Below are 13165 nucleotides of genomic sequence, written 5' to 3' on the forward strand. Positions count from 1 at the left end.
GTGTGTGTGTGTGTGTGTGTGTGTGTGTGTGTGTGTGTGTGTGTATGTGGTGAGTGGGTCTTTGCAGTGTTATTGCCTGACCGAGTCTTTCTTCTGTTATAGCACAATTGTGACCAGCTTTTTGTCAGAGTGTACCTCTGTATTCCATATAGCCCACACACTCCATTTTCTATGTGTGCATATGTGCCTTTGTGTATGTGTGTGCACGTCTGTACATTTTCTGCCCCCTTTCAGCCTGTAGACTAAATATCCGGATGCATTTGTGTCTACGCTTGACAGTAATTACTAAGACTACTGGAGCGTCACTACAGACACAGACAAGCATACATGCACACACACACATACACTCACACATACATACAGTTTGACAGACACATATCTACTGGTAATTGCACTCCTCCCTCCATCTTCTTAATAACCCTCAGAGCTATGTCTGAAAGAAAAAATAAACACATGTTCTACTGTCGAAAAATATGAAACGCAGTTTACATTTTCATCAGTTCTGTGTCCTTCAGCGCTTCCCACCAGATGCCAGTTTATTAGCCTCCATCTCCTCGCCTCGGTTCTGCTCTTATTGCATCTGTTCCTCACAAACTTCTGTCTTCTTCCGGTAACGCTTTCTCTCACTGCTCCAGCAGTCAAATTATATAAATATATAATGTATTATATAATGTGTATGTCAAGAGTATACTAAGATTTGATTAGATTTGTCAGTATTGCACTTGTAGTGCAGAACAAATATTGGGATTTTATTTGGAGCTGACACTACTTTTCCGAAATATAAATTCAAAGGAATGACTGTGTCTCAGGCCTGATCCATCCATGTCTGCATTCGTTCACACAATAGACCTAAAGGTGGCGCTACAATATTTGTCATAGGCATATTTCTATGACATCACATTTTCAAAAACACAGATTTAATCTTTTTCAAAATGACCTTATTATCGTTTTTGTTGTCAGAAGTGATTAGTGAAGGCTACACTTCCTGCTAAGGCTTCATGTTGTTCTTGATCATTCATCCACACATAAACACCCAACAATATCCAAAACTGGACCTCTAATAACCTCCATCTGACTATTACGGCTTTTCATATCAGTCCATTTGATACTTTTTTTCTTGCATTAGACATTTGTATGTTTTTTTTGTAATTCCTGTTTGCAGGGGGAATAGCTAAGTAATGAAGCCAATATAGATGATTTAATTACCTGTTTTTTTCTCTATCCATCTCTTTGCACTCTGTTCTTCTCTAGTTGAGTTTTGGGGGGATGCCATACAGTGGGAAGCCAGTGGGAGGAGGAAGGAAGAACTTTAAAGGCTGCATGGAGAGCATCAACTACAATGGAGACAACATTACAGACTTGGCCCGTCGAAAGAAGCTAGACACCTCTAGCTTTGTAAGTGAAATGTGCATGCACACACACACACAGACACTCTCATATACACACATATATATATATATATATATATATATATATATATATATATATATATAGAAACAAAATACAACTCAATTGCAAACATGTAAATCTAAAGAGATTGAAGTAACATGCATATAAAGGCAGCTGAAAACCGAACATGATCATTATTGTCACACTAGCTCTGTATTTGACCTGAGTGAGAGGGCAATTTATTCACCGGACCAAAAAAGTTCAACAGATTCATAATTAATAAGACACAACTGACCCATCAGTGGCCCCTCCATGTGTTTGCCTCCTGTCTCTGTGCTCTCTCTTGATAATGTGGCTGAAATGACTTTGGAACAGTTTGTTTTCACTAATCTCAACTGAATGAGGAGCATATTAAATCCCTCTCTTTTCCCCATCAAACGCACAGAAACCGGGATGACTCCTAGACGTAGTCTCGATGTGTGTATTGCCATCCTTAAAATAAGTTACTGTTTCAAGAGCTTGTTTCAGAGCTCTCGTCTCTCCCCTTTTCCTGTTCTTCCTCAACAGTGGACACCAAGTGTATCTTCTTCGATCTTCTGATTGAACACATGGAGGCACTAATCAAGTTCGTTAAAGCAGCACCTCTAATTCTCTCTGATGATTCACACAGCCGTTCATTTCTAATCAAAACAGATTTGCTCTCAAATATCAAAAACGCACACACGCACAGGCAGAGGCAATCAGGAATCGTCTATAGTTGGTAAGGCAGCTCAATATTGTGCATTAGCGAATGATTTGATTAAGAGCACAAGGTTGGAGAAGCTCACTGGAAATTAGTGCCTGAAATCCACAATAATGTTTGTTTTCATCAAGCACACAAACATCACCCGGGTTACTGTTCAACCCTGGTTTCAAAGACAGCATGGGCCAAAAAGAGACATTTTTTTGTAATGTGTACAAGCAACATCAGTCTTTGAATCTAGCTTCAGTCAAGAACATCTGAAGGTAAACATGCGGAAGCGAGATTCAAAGCAACAAAAGCCTGGTGAATAAATACATGATTTCCTGTGTTGGGGCATTTCAAACATTCAAACAACTTCACATACAAGTCCACACTCAAGAGATTAGCTTTGTGTTTGACTTTACTCTTTGAAGACCAGTTGATAGCGTCCTATTATCTCACTTTGTTGGTGTCTCTCTCTCAAAATCTGTCTTGACAGCGTAACCTGTCCTTCTCCTGTGTGGAGACACACACCTTCCCGGTGTTTTTTAATGCCACCAGCTTCCTGCAGCTGCCGGGTCGAGCCAATCACAACACAATATCTGTGAGCTTCCAGTTTCGTACGTGGAACCCTGATGGGCTCCTCTTCTTCAGTAATCTTGATGATGGCACGCTGGAGATCTCCCTCGAGGAAAGCAAGGTTGCAGTTCATATCAATGTTACGAAGGCGACCAGAAACAACCGGGTAGACTTATCATCAGGTGAGTTTGTCAACGTTTGCAACAATAAGCGATAAACACACACCACACAATTTAAACTACAAGCTGTTTAGTGTAGTAGTTCATTTATCTTCAGTCTTAAGATTTAGCCAAGGAAACAAAATTATTCAGGAATTATTAGCATGTAATGATGCCTGTAGTTGTATTTTTTTTTTTGAAGTATGTCAAAGTATATCATAACCACAAACCTATGGAAATACGAAGAATTTATGCTTTTTCATTGACATTTCATGCACAAAGTTTAGGGTTGGATAAAGTGCAATGTCGGAATTTTTGAACAAACAGCTAAACTGACTTCTTGCATATGTGTATCTGCCTGGTGTTTAGTGTGTTTGGTGCAGCTTAAGACAATTTCCTCATTTGGAAAATTGCTGGAAATGGATGCTGAAATTCTGCTTTTTGGTCCTGGGCATAATTTTACCCTCCATTTTGACCAATAACTCCACTTTAACATAAACACTTTGGGGTGAATAAATGTTCTGGATGCAAAAGTAATAATTTGCACTGGCCAAATAAACTTTTTAGTATGGATATATAACACCCACACAAACACAAAACGTTCCATGGTCTATTTCTTTTTCCTGCTTTTTCCATCTTTTGTTTGCTGCATGTCTCTCATCCATATTATATTTGGTGTCAAAATATGTCATGTTTGGGCACTCTGAAATTGTCTGCACATGCAGGTACACAATCACAGAATTGAGAGGGATGTTTCAAACATCCCTTTACTTGCATTGTAGACAAGAAAAACAAGTAACGCTATTGCATTGCATTAGATGATAACACAAGAATGGGACTGTTCAAGGTGTGTTGCGTGAACTAATCTTATATCAGCCTCCTCCTGGTTACTGTATAGGGTCTACTGACTTGCTTATCATCTTGACCTCCTCATCATTTTTAAAATCAGATATCAAAGAGTATCGCCACACAGTCGAAGCCCTCCTTTACTGCTGCAATGTTGCTCTCACCTAGGTCGTTGAATGTCTGAAAGTTTGAGTTGTGGAGACCCGGCAGAAGAGCAAATGATGTACGCAGATGGATCCTCTTTAACTGTTGTACATGAAGTTAGACTTGTGAACATATCTATCATCAAAGCTTCCTCTGTCCCTCTTAGTCTACCACCTCTCTTACCCTCCCATTCCTCATATACCTCCGGCCTCTCCTTCTTTCTCTGTCCCTCTCTCTCTCTGTCCTTAGACGCATTCATTTATTCTGTCCACTGCTGCTTTAATAGGCCATTATGCCCAGGGGTAAGGGTTTATTACAGAGTTACCCTCTAGGCTAATTGGGCTTGAGCCTAAAATTACATCAGCATTACTAGAATATACAGACACACAAACACACGCTCCCTCCTTTGATTCTGTTATTAGTATCTCTCAGAAATAAAGCCACACTGGCTTCTGGCTTCAATGACACAGTGGGAGCTCAGTAGACTTGTAATGAAATGCTTAGTCCCTCTTAATGGCAAATATACTGGGGAGAGACGTGCAGATGTGCACACACTAAGAGGGAGAGTGAGAGAGAGAAAAGAGAGCTCCTTACAGAGACTACACAATCCAGTTTTCTTCTCCCAGTGGGGATAGATTGCTTATGATGCTATTTAGCGACAGCTTATTCATACGTATAATCAGGCATCTGCTGGAAGGTAAAACCACACAGACTTACTCCACTGATCTGCAGCCCACAGCTCCCCCGTCCTCGTGCCAATGCATAAAGACTTTTTTTTTTCGAGCACACTGGGGCACCAACCACTCAGGAGGCCTCACCAGGATTCACTTTGTCTCAATAATGGATCAGTATTTGATTTTTGTCTGATTTGTTATCCGTCTACAGAGAACATTTTTAAAGGAAGAATGAGTAGGATTGGTTGGTTGTGGTTTGTAAACACAACATTCAAAGCGCACGCCCTCTGACGGCGGTTAGGTTACGGTGCTTGCCTGCAGGTGAAAGCCAACCCTAGATTCACTCTTGTTTTGAAATGAGCTTTGAGCGCTTGGCATTTTGCCGAACGATATTTTAGTTTTTTTGGGCGCCTCCCTTGTTGTAGCTTTTTTTTGGTTCTTTTAAAAAAAGAGCATGGTTTGTCTTAAAATAATAACGTAACACTGTAACATAACAACCATAAGTAGCATATATAAATAACAACCGCCACCAATGCTCCCGCCCGTCCTCAGAGGACTTCCTCACTTACTATTACAGTAGTACAGTAAGTACTACTATACTTGATATTACACCACGTAACTTTAATACCACCTAGCCCTCAATAACAATCGCTCCATATACTACGAAATATTTAACGTATTCGTGGTTTGCAGAAATGTATATTGCCAACATGTTTTCCTGGCGACAAGGACAATAAGGGACGATTAAGAGGGATTGTTTTTGTCTGGGTCTATACACTGTTTCTTAAGAAACTCCTACCTGCCTTTAAGAAGCCACGTGATTAGGTGAACCTAACTCTCACATCACATGCACCTGACATTGACCACAGTGTGAATGTGATGTAAATACAGGTGAGCCAAGTATACATTTTCTAACCTACTTTCTAATAAAACAATGCCACATTGGCTTAAAATAAACCATATTAGCTTAAGATGGATACATTAATGACAGAACCATATGTAGCTTTTTTTTGTTTTGACCCTTAATGACCTTTGTAGTATTATAAGTTTCATTAACAATAATTTGTTTTTCTCATGTGTATACAGAATCAAATGACTTGCTTTTAAAGTGAAGGAGTTGCAATCAAATCAAGCAATTTCTACCAAGAATGAGCTTCTTAGTTTGCAGCTCTCATTGCATTTTTGATTCTCTGCTTCATACAAAATAGCAGAGAGCTGGAATCACTGAGAGCCTAATTAAGAGACAAACATTTAACAAACCAATATATTTTGTTTTTCTCAGAAGTTGGCGGATCAAAGTAAGGCAAAATGCAAATTAATGTTAGGCACTTCACACAGGTGGTGAGTATTAAGATGCTCATGTCGCTCTGTTTTTGCTCTTGGTGTGTCAGCAATGCTAGACAACTGTGTGCGAACACATTATCCAGTAGAATAAATCCTGGCTTATAGATGTGTTTGCACTGTAATCTACTTTTGTGTGTGTTGGCATTTCATGGGTATGTATTGTAAGAGGGTGATATTTAGGTCTGGACCAAAGTGATAATTCATCAACCTCATAATACTTGACTGTATTATGAGGATTAGCCTTAGTTTTCTGCAAAACCCAAGGGAATCTGCAGGTGCAGAATAAAAAGGGAGGGTGGATGAAGGATGGGAGGTGGTGAATAAAAGCTTAATGTCTCTGATGTTTTAAAAATCACCTGAATACCTCTTCATAACCTCATTCTGTCCACGGTGGGTCCCAGGTCATTAAAGTTGATTTTTTACCCTGAATGGAGATGGAGCGGCCGGTACAGTAGATCTCGGAGCTGTTATGCATACACACACATGCATAATGTGTGCGTGAGTCCATGGATGTGTGGTTTTGTGTGTGTGTGTGTGTGTGAGAGAGAGAGAGAGAGAGAGAGAGAGCGCGCCCCGAGGCTGTTTGTGACCTGCAGAAACACGCTCCTCTCTACTGTGAGAAAACCTCTATCATTTCATCCCCTTCTGACTCTGAAGCAGAGAGACAGAAGATGAAACTAAAGGGAGAATTGGGCCTTTGAGAGAACATTCTAGATTAGACTGTGGGTGTCTCCTTAACGGTGTGTGTGTGTGTGTGTGTGTGTGTGTGTGTGTGCTGCATGTGCTTTAATAGAGAGTACTTAGTTGAAATTCCTGCTGGGGCTGTGATCAAATTTTCCCATCACTTTGCTTTTACTTAGCCATTAACTCTCTTCTCTACACTTATCTTCGCATCACTGATGTGTTAGAATACAGCTTCGTTAGAGTGGGGCTGGAAAACTTTGCCTTGATGGCCATTCAACGGGACTTAAGCCTGTTTTCATGTGCAAAAACATGTTTTCCACATTTCCTCCCATGAAATGACCAATTAAACCAAAGCCAATGAAAAATGCTGCTTCTGTACCTGATACAGATATCTGGTGAGTGCTGGTATTTTACTTTGTGTTCAGAAGATGCTATCCTTTGATCGCTCTCTTGATTGATTATCAAATAATTGGGCACAAGCACTGTATCCATGGAAACAACACTCCACTGTCTCCAGTGTTTTTGCAGAAACAGAGAACTCTCATTTAGGAGGTTCTCGTGCAACAAAGTGAAGGAATAAGTTTTTAAACGTTGGTTTGGTTGTCAAAGGAGACAAAAGCTTTAAGTGGTGATAATTAATCTTGATTAATTAAATATGTTAGTATAGCTTCAAGAAAACATGAAAAAAGGATTTAGCTCTTGGCACTTCCCTGTTTGCTTTTAGACAGTGAAAAGTAACTGATGGGGAAATTCACAAAAAGATTGCTGGAGGCTTTTGCGGCTGCTAAACTTGCACAAATACGACAAAAAGAAGCTGTGTAGCTCTCAAAGCACCCACAAAGGGTGAAAACAAGGCCTAACTGGGCTGCCGAGCGAATGGCGCTCCTGTCCTATTTGCACATATCTGAATTAGGTAAGGGCTGCACGGCGGTTTAGTGGCTAGCACTGTCTGGGTAAATTCCGGGCTCGACTGCATGTAGTATTTCGGCTATAAGAGGTGTCATGCTGTTTTTTTTAATTTATTTCCCCCTCTCTATTATGTCTGTCCCTTCTCTAAAAGTATTAAAAAAGAGGTATATGCTCCGGAGGAAAAACGTTCATCTGCTTTGCTCTCTTGCTCTCGATCTGTTTTGCATCTTTTCCATGAATTATTTTCGTCATTATTTGTGTTAATCAGCCTATTTGACACCACCAGGGAAATGTGTCACTCCACAGAGTAATACTCAATGAGAGACAAGGCTCATTGTAAAATAAGACAAAGGAACAGGCAGCACAAACTGTTTGATTCAGCCACCTCTAAAGCAGAAATATGTTTGTGTGTTCTTTCATGGATGCATTCACACATTACACACATCAAGTCTAGCTAGAAATAATCATCATTTCATCATTTCATCAGTTTCCTTAAAAATGCAAAATGATCAGTCACACACACACAAAGTTGCTTGCACAGTCTGGATAGGAGGCCTCATGGCATTACAATAATAGAAAGGCCAGAGGTACAGATTTGTGGGGAAAACATACTACATCCACCCCCAATTATAATGTTATATCGTTTCATTCACCCCCCCCCCCCGAGTGTGTGTTCCCGTGCCTGTGTGCGTTTGTGTTTCTGTGTGTAGGCACAGCTTAATATGTTGTATATTCTCAGGCTTTGTGTGGTTGGCATATTACCATCCGTTAAGATGTGCAAAGCTCTTCAAATTACCTTGAAGGAAGGATTATTTAGGAGTGGAGGAGATGGGAGCGAGGATAAATTCATGAACGACAGAAGACACTGAATTCAATTTTTTAAAAAGCAGACAAATGAATGGATTAATTTATACCATGCATACAAGATCAACTTGTAATAGAAACAGTTGGAAGGGAGAGGAGAGGGAAATTATGGGAAAAGAGGAGTAGAAAAGAGGAGCAGTAAGGATGAATGAAGGTGGGAAGAGATCGGAAAGTATAGCACAAAGTTGGGCGGTAATGTTTCAGAATTGATATCCACACTGGACAGTCTAACAAGGATTTCTTGCACTATGTGGTGTTCAACATGCCACATGTTGGCAGGGAGATGAAACAATGATGTCTTGCTTCATACAGTAAAAGAAATTGTAAATATTTAGCTGTCTCCAGCTCTCCCTCTCCCTCTCTCTCAACGTTGGATCAGTCTGATGCTACTGCCTGTGCATTGATCCCTTGTGGCAAATATGAGCTAAAATCAATAGAAACTAGTGCATTGCCCATTACAAACAGGGCTGTTCGGAAGGGGCCGGTTTCTTGGCCTTTGGCGTTACTGCTCGCACTTTTCTCGAGAACCGCTCATCCAAATAACTTAACACTCAAAACGGTGCTTCCTTGGGTCCTGAGCAAAACACCTGCAGTGACATAGGTCTTGGTTGCACTTGTCTTTTCAATGTGACTTTTGCCATCCGACGCTTTGACTGTCAAGTCTGTGTGCTCAGAGATCAGTTCTTGCTGGCATTGTGATCCCATCAACCAGAACACATGCCGAAGTGGCCTGGCTCACCTTGAGTTGAGATTTAAATGAGGTGTGGACAGCATGTGAGCACATTCCTACAGATTTGACAGCATGCGGGAAGAAAAAAGGAAAATCGGGGCCCGAGCACAGCTGAGATGCTGTCTGAGCATCTAACTGACTCTTAAGTTACTGCTGATAAAACCACATTTCCTTTTGCTGCTTCAAAATGAAAGCTTTTAAAAGACAAAATAAGGGAGGACTTTTACTGTGAATCATTTAGAGCAAATCAAACGTGTTTATGAAAGAATTAGCAGAGCGTTGTTAGCAGCTAGTACTTATTAAAACAGTTCTACTAATTCTGCAGGAAGGAAGAGTAAGCAGCAGAAAGAATGGGGAACTTGTATTGCGAAGAATTTATAGGAAATTAAATATTTATATCACCAAATTAGCAGAGCTTTGTCAGTGACTTTTTGTCAATAAAATATGTGTACTAATACTGCAGGAAGGAAGAGTAAGCAGGAAGGGGGTTGTTCTTTCATGTTCTAGGCTTTCTAACTTCGTAATACCACTGATCCTCGCTTGGCCCTCACACCCTGTATTATAGGTAAATATTAAGCAATGAGCTTAATGTCCATGACTTTAGGACTATTAGAAACTATGAGCTCATAGAACCCTTCGGCTCAGAATATTGTGTACGTTTAATAAACTGTAAATATAATTTGACAGTATGTTTTAACAGCAAGGCTAGCTAGCTATCAAGCCATTTTATTGTCCCCAATTCAATATCAATATTTTCTGGAACAAATGAGAGGTCATGTGTACTCTCGGCCGCAGCCTGAGGTACCGAGTTGAATAGCGAAATGGATGTGAGAGACAAGTATTTATATATATATATATATATATCAGTAAGTTCAGAGGATGAGGCACTTAAGGATTACACTCGTTGTTGTAAATACGATATGCAATTATTGTTTGTTTATTTTTTTCATTTAATGTAGCCAACACATTCATTTAGAATGGCTTACAGACTGTATAACTGGAACTACTTAGTGTCTATTATCAGGAAATAATGGACACACTACAGCCAGATTCGAGGATTCACCCAGACCATGGTCTAAAACATGTTAAATGAAAAGCAAAATGACTGACTATGACATAGCCGTCTTTTAAAGTGACAGAATGACTGTGTAAAGCCAGCTCTATTATTAGATGTATCTTCTTTTTTTTTTTTTTTTTTTACCTGTGTTCTTACATCAGCCACTTTGTCTCTCTGGCATTGAAGCTGAGGCTTGGTGACAGTCAGCTCCACCCTCTGTTCTATTACCATGTTTCTCCACTCCTTCGGCTCAGCCGAGATGTCAGGGATGGTGGTGCTGGCCTGCCCACTTGTCTGTTTGTGTATTCGCTCAAACACTTCATGCTTTACTAGACTTTCCTACCTAGACATGTGTCTTAGTCTGCCGCAATGACAGCAGTGAATGTAATAGTGTGAGTAATGGAAAACTTCTGATGCTCAAGTTATTCTCTAAAAGACCCAATCTGTAGACTGCTCTGATAACAGTCTACAGGACACCAGGTGCTGTTGATGTATCAGTCAAACTGGTCAGTTAGGTCAAACACTGTTACAATTTTGGATTTTCACTCTGTTGGTGTACTTTGGACTTCACTGTGTGAAGAAGTATGTAAGTGTTGAAGTCATATCTGTTGTTACCATGGTAGCAGGTGCAATGTACACTGTGTGTCAATACTGTGTTTTTGCATGTGTGCAGTACACAGACGTTATTTCTCACTCACACGTAGGCCGTGATAAGGTGCAGTTAAATTTGTTGCCTTTATCATTACAAACAATTTCATTAATACAGGTTGAGGACAATATTGACTTTACTTAGTAGTAAATATTTAACATCTGTAATGCATAGATAATACAACATACCATTGTGTTATAAATATTTGAATACATGGTTCCATCTTCCCATTGTTCCTGCAGCTCACAGGACCATCTCCAACTAAGAATTCTAGGCTCTTTCCTTTGGATTTATACCACTAATGTTAGCCTGTGACTATACCCAATTATTTTACCTGTTAAAGAAAGAGGTGCTTTTTAAGAGAGGAACAGTCTTATGTTTCCTTGTATTGCATTGAGATAAAAATGTGTTGTTTTTTTTTTTTTAACCATGCTATCAATAAAAAATATTCCCATAAATCCTCCTATGGCTTGAGTTGACAAAGGCAGCAGCATTACTGGGTAAAGCATGCAAATACTGTATTTGTGACATTCTTATGCATGGCAGTTTCACAGAGAGTAGAGCCAAGTCTGAGAGACTGTGAAGTTTCACGTGCTGACGGAGCCTCTGGGGCTTTGAAGTCCCAAAATCGAATTTACAAGACAAACAATAAGTGAACTTGGATGTTATGATAAGTTAATTAATTAATAAATTCAAGTTCATTGTTCAGTGTGCCGCATTGACTGCTGCAAAATTTGCAAGGAAAATCAGTTCCGCGTTGAGGTTCTTTAACTTTCTCTTGTCTTTTAAATTACAGTACATTATTTACGTCATGTGATCATGCACATTAGTTGACAGTTTTTGCTAAGTGATTTTAGAATACAAGAGTCAACTTCGGTCTCCGTTTGACTTTATCTAATTGAGGTACCAAGGACAATATTCACAAAGTATGAAGGAAATGCAGTGTAAAGACAATTGGAAAGTGCAAATCCTAAAGGCCTTTGTGAAGATCAAATTATATCTGAAAGTCACAGAGGGAACAGCAGAAAACCACTGAAGGTGTTCCAGGTCGTAGAATCATCATAAAGCCCACAGTTTTTTTGGAGACACATATAGACCACACTTCCCTGTTCCAGCTGTAAAAGTATTGCATTTGCAATGGTGGTATGACCATTAGCTATCTCTGAATTATGCAAAATGATCTGACTATTATGGTATAAATTCACTGCCATCCACTCTCCTTTCTTGTTGTTGAAGGCAGTGCATCTGAAATAGTAGACTCCCTTGACAGGTGCTGTGAAGATGCCTGCAACAGTAGAGAATCAAGAGAGGTCAGCTCTGTCTTTCTCTTAAAGGCTTCATTAAGAAGCTTGCGGTAGTGCATACCTGTAGTGAGGTTGTAAGCCCCGCCAATATTTGTGAAGACTCGACCGTAGATGAGTGGAGTTTCAGTAGTGAATGGTCCAATATGTCCTGAACTGGTCAAGCCAGCAGAGAAAGCCAGTTTTGGAGCGCCTGTAAACACAGGATGGAAGCATTTAACTAAGGGACAGTAATTTGATGCCAAGTTTGGTTATTTTTCTAGATAGCGATAACATAAACTATTGGTTAGTTTCAAGGGAAAGCCATACAAGTTATTGTTTAAAAGTAGTCTGTTTCTTATCAAAATATCTGCAATTGTCCTTTCCATCTCATCCAATTGTTTCCTGATGACTTGTGGTTCAGTCTTACAATTAACCAGCTCTTCCTCGAGAGTGTTCCCCTTCTTCTTCATGTTCTGCGCCTTCCCCTCACAGGTTGTCACTCTGGAAACCAGAGCTGTCAGTTCTGCTGATTGACCTAGAAGCACGGAAGCCAATATAACATCATATTCCACTCATACCCAGTCCACGAAACCGTTATTGACTTTTCTGATTCCCTAGTGTCTGTGGTGTCTGGTGTTGTAGGATTTGTTTGTTTTTCCCGGGAAAAGTGTAAGCAGTAAATCCAAGAAATTCATCTTACAATTATCCAGCGCTTCCCTGAGAGCATTCACCACCATCTTCTGGTTCTGCGCCTCCCCTTCACGGGTTGCCATTCTGGAAGCCAGGGCTCCCATTACTGCTGATTGACCTAGAAGCACGGAAGCCAATCATTTGTCACTGCTCTTTCAAGATTTTCTAGAATCACCAAGTCTGCAATTTTGGTAATTACCTACCAGAAATCAGTCTCTCAGCCTCTTCCAGTTTTGTCTTCAGGAGCTGCTGTTCAGTCTTAGTCGCTTCCAGCTCCTCTGTAACCGCTGTCACATTGTTTTCAGTGGCTGACAGTCTGTTCATTGCTGAAATACCATAGAGACTGAGGATGAAGTTATTTTAAGCAAGGCAGTTTTAAAGTACCATTCCATGACTACTTCTTAAAAATACATTTCTGGTTTGTCATCATCTACTGCCACTGAT

At 40.0% G+C, this 13165-nt stretch overlaps 2 protein-coding genes across 2 annotated transcripts in view; one reads left to right on the forward strand and one right to left on the reverse strand.

The window, feature by feature from the left end:
- The window catches only part of cntnap2a (contactin associated protein 2a), a 283733-nt gene that overhangs the window by 152116 nt on the left and 118452 nt on the right, over window positions 1-13165 (forward strand). Inside the window, exons 8-9 of the mRNA XM_031850036.1 lie at window positions 1252-1395; window positions 2610-2871. Coding sequence (XP_031705896.1) covers window positions 1252-1395; window positions 2610-2871 — 406 coding nt within the window. The remainder of the gene's footprint in view (window positions 1-1251; window positions 1396-2609; window positions 2872-13165) is intronic.
- LOC116384954 (uncharacterized) overlaps window positions 10795-13165 on the reverse strand; it is a 4354-nt gene continuing 1983 nt past the window's right edge. Inside the window, exons 3-6 of the mRNA XM_031850050.1 lie at window positions 12732-12839; window positions 12459-12566; window positions 12114-12242; window positions 10795-12033 (exon numbers count right to left, since the gene is read on the reverse strand). Coding sequence (XP_031705910.1) covers window positions 11756-12033; window positions 12114-12242; window positions 12459-12566; window positions 12732-12839 — 623 coding nt within the window. The 3' untranslated portion in view covers window positions 10795-11755. The remainder of the gene's footprint in view (window positions 12034-12113; window positions 12243-12458; window positions 12567-12731; window positions 12840-13165) is intronic.

This window comes from Anarrhichthys ocellatus, unplaced genomic scaffold (assembly GCF_004355925.1).
Source record: "Anarrhichthys ocellatus isolate YVR2014 unplaced genomic scaffold, GSC_Weel_1.0 scaffold10, whole genome shotgun sequence".
Taxonomy (NCBI): domain Eukaryota; kingdom Metazoa; phylum Chordata; class Actinopteri; order Perciformes; family Anarhichadidae; genus Anarrhichthys; species Anarrhichthys ocellatus.